Raw genomic sequence first — 394 nt, 5'->3', positions numbered from 1 at the left:
TCGGCCGCAGCGGCAACACGAGATCCTGGTAACGTGACACATCGCCCAGCGGCTCCCCCTGTCACGTGATAGCAGAGAGGCGCCAACATTTAAACTAAGTTTATCTGGCGAGTTGTGCGGTTCACAGCGGTGATGGGCCCTGGGGATGAAGGTGAGTGGTTATTGTCACTGTTTCTCGGATGAAACCGCCCGATTCCCCATCTCAGCGCTGGACTCTCACCGTCCTCCCAGAATGGCCAGTTTGGGGCTCCCTCTCCCAGTGAAGACCGAATGACTTTCCCGGCCGGGGTCTCCTCGTTTCTCCCAGACCATCCAGGTAGCCTTTAATAGTCTCAGGGCTGCCACAATCCTTTTGAGGTGGTATGTCAAAGAACGCCGGGAATAACTTTCGGTA

At 55.8% G+C, this 394-nt stretch overlaps 1 protein-coding gene across 1 annotated transcript in view; it reads left to right on the top strand.

The window, feature by feature from the left end:
- The first annotated feature begins 35 nt into the window (after positions 1-35).
- kif15 (kinesin family member 15) overlaps positions 36-394 on the top strand; it is a 186,170-nt gene continuing 185,811 nt past the window's right edge. The window contains exon 1 of the mRNA XM_059945706.1: positions 36-151. Coding sequence (XP_059801689.1) covers positions 133-151 — 19 coding nt within the window. The 5' untranslated portion in view covers positions 36-132. The remainder of the gene's footprint in view (positions 152-394) is intronic.

The sequence above is a fragment of the Hypanus sabinus genome, chromosome 20, assembly GCF_030144855.1.
Source record: "Hypanus sabinus isolate sHypSab1 chromosome 20, sHypSab1.hap1, whole genome shotgun sequence".
Classification (NCBI taxonomy): Eukaryota; Metazoa; Chordata; class Chondrichthyes; order Myliobatiformes; family Dasyatidae; genus Hypanus; species Hypanus sabinus.
The sequence above is the reverse complement of the archived record's forward strand: the minus strand, read 5'-3'. Positions and strand labels throughout refer to the sequence as shown.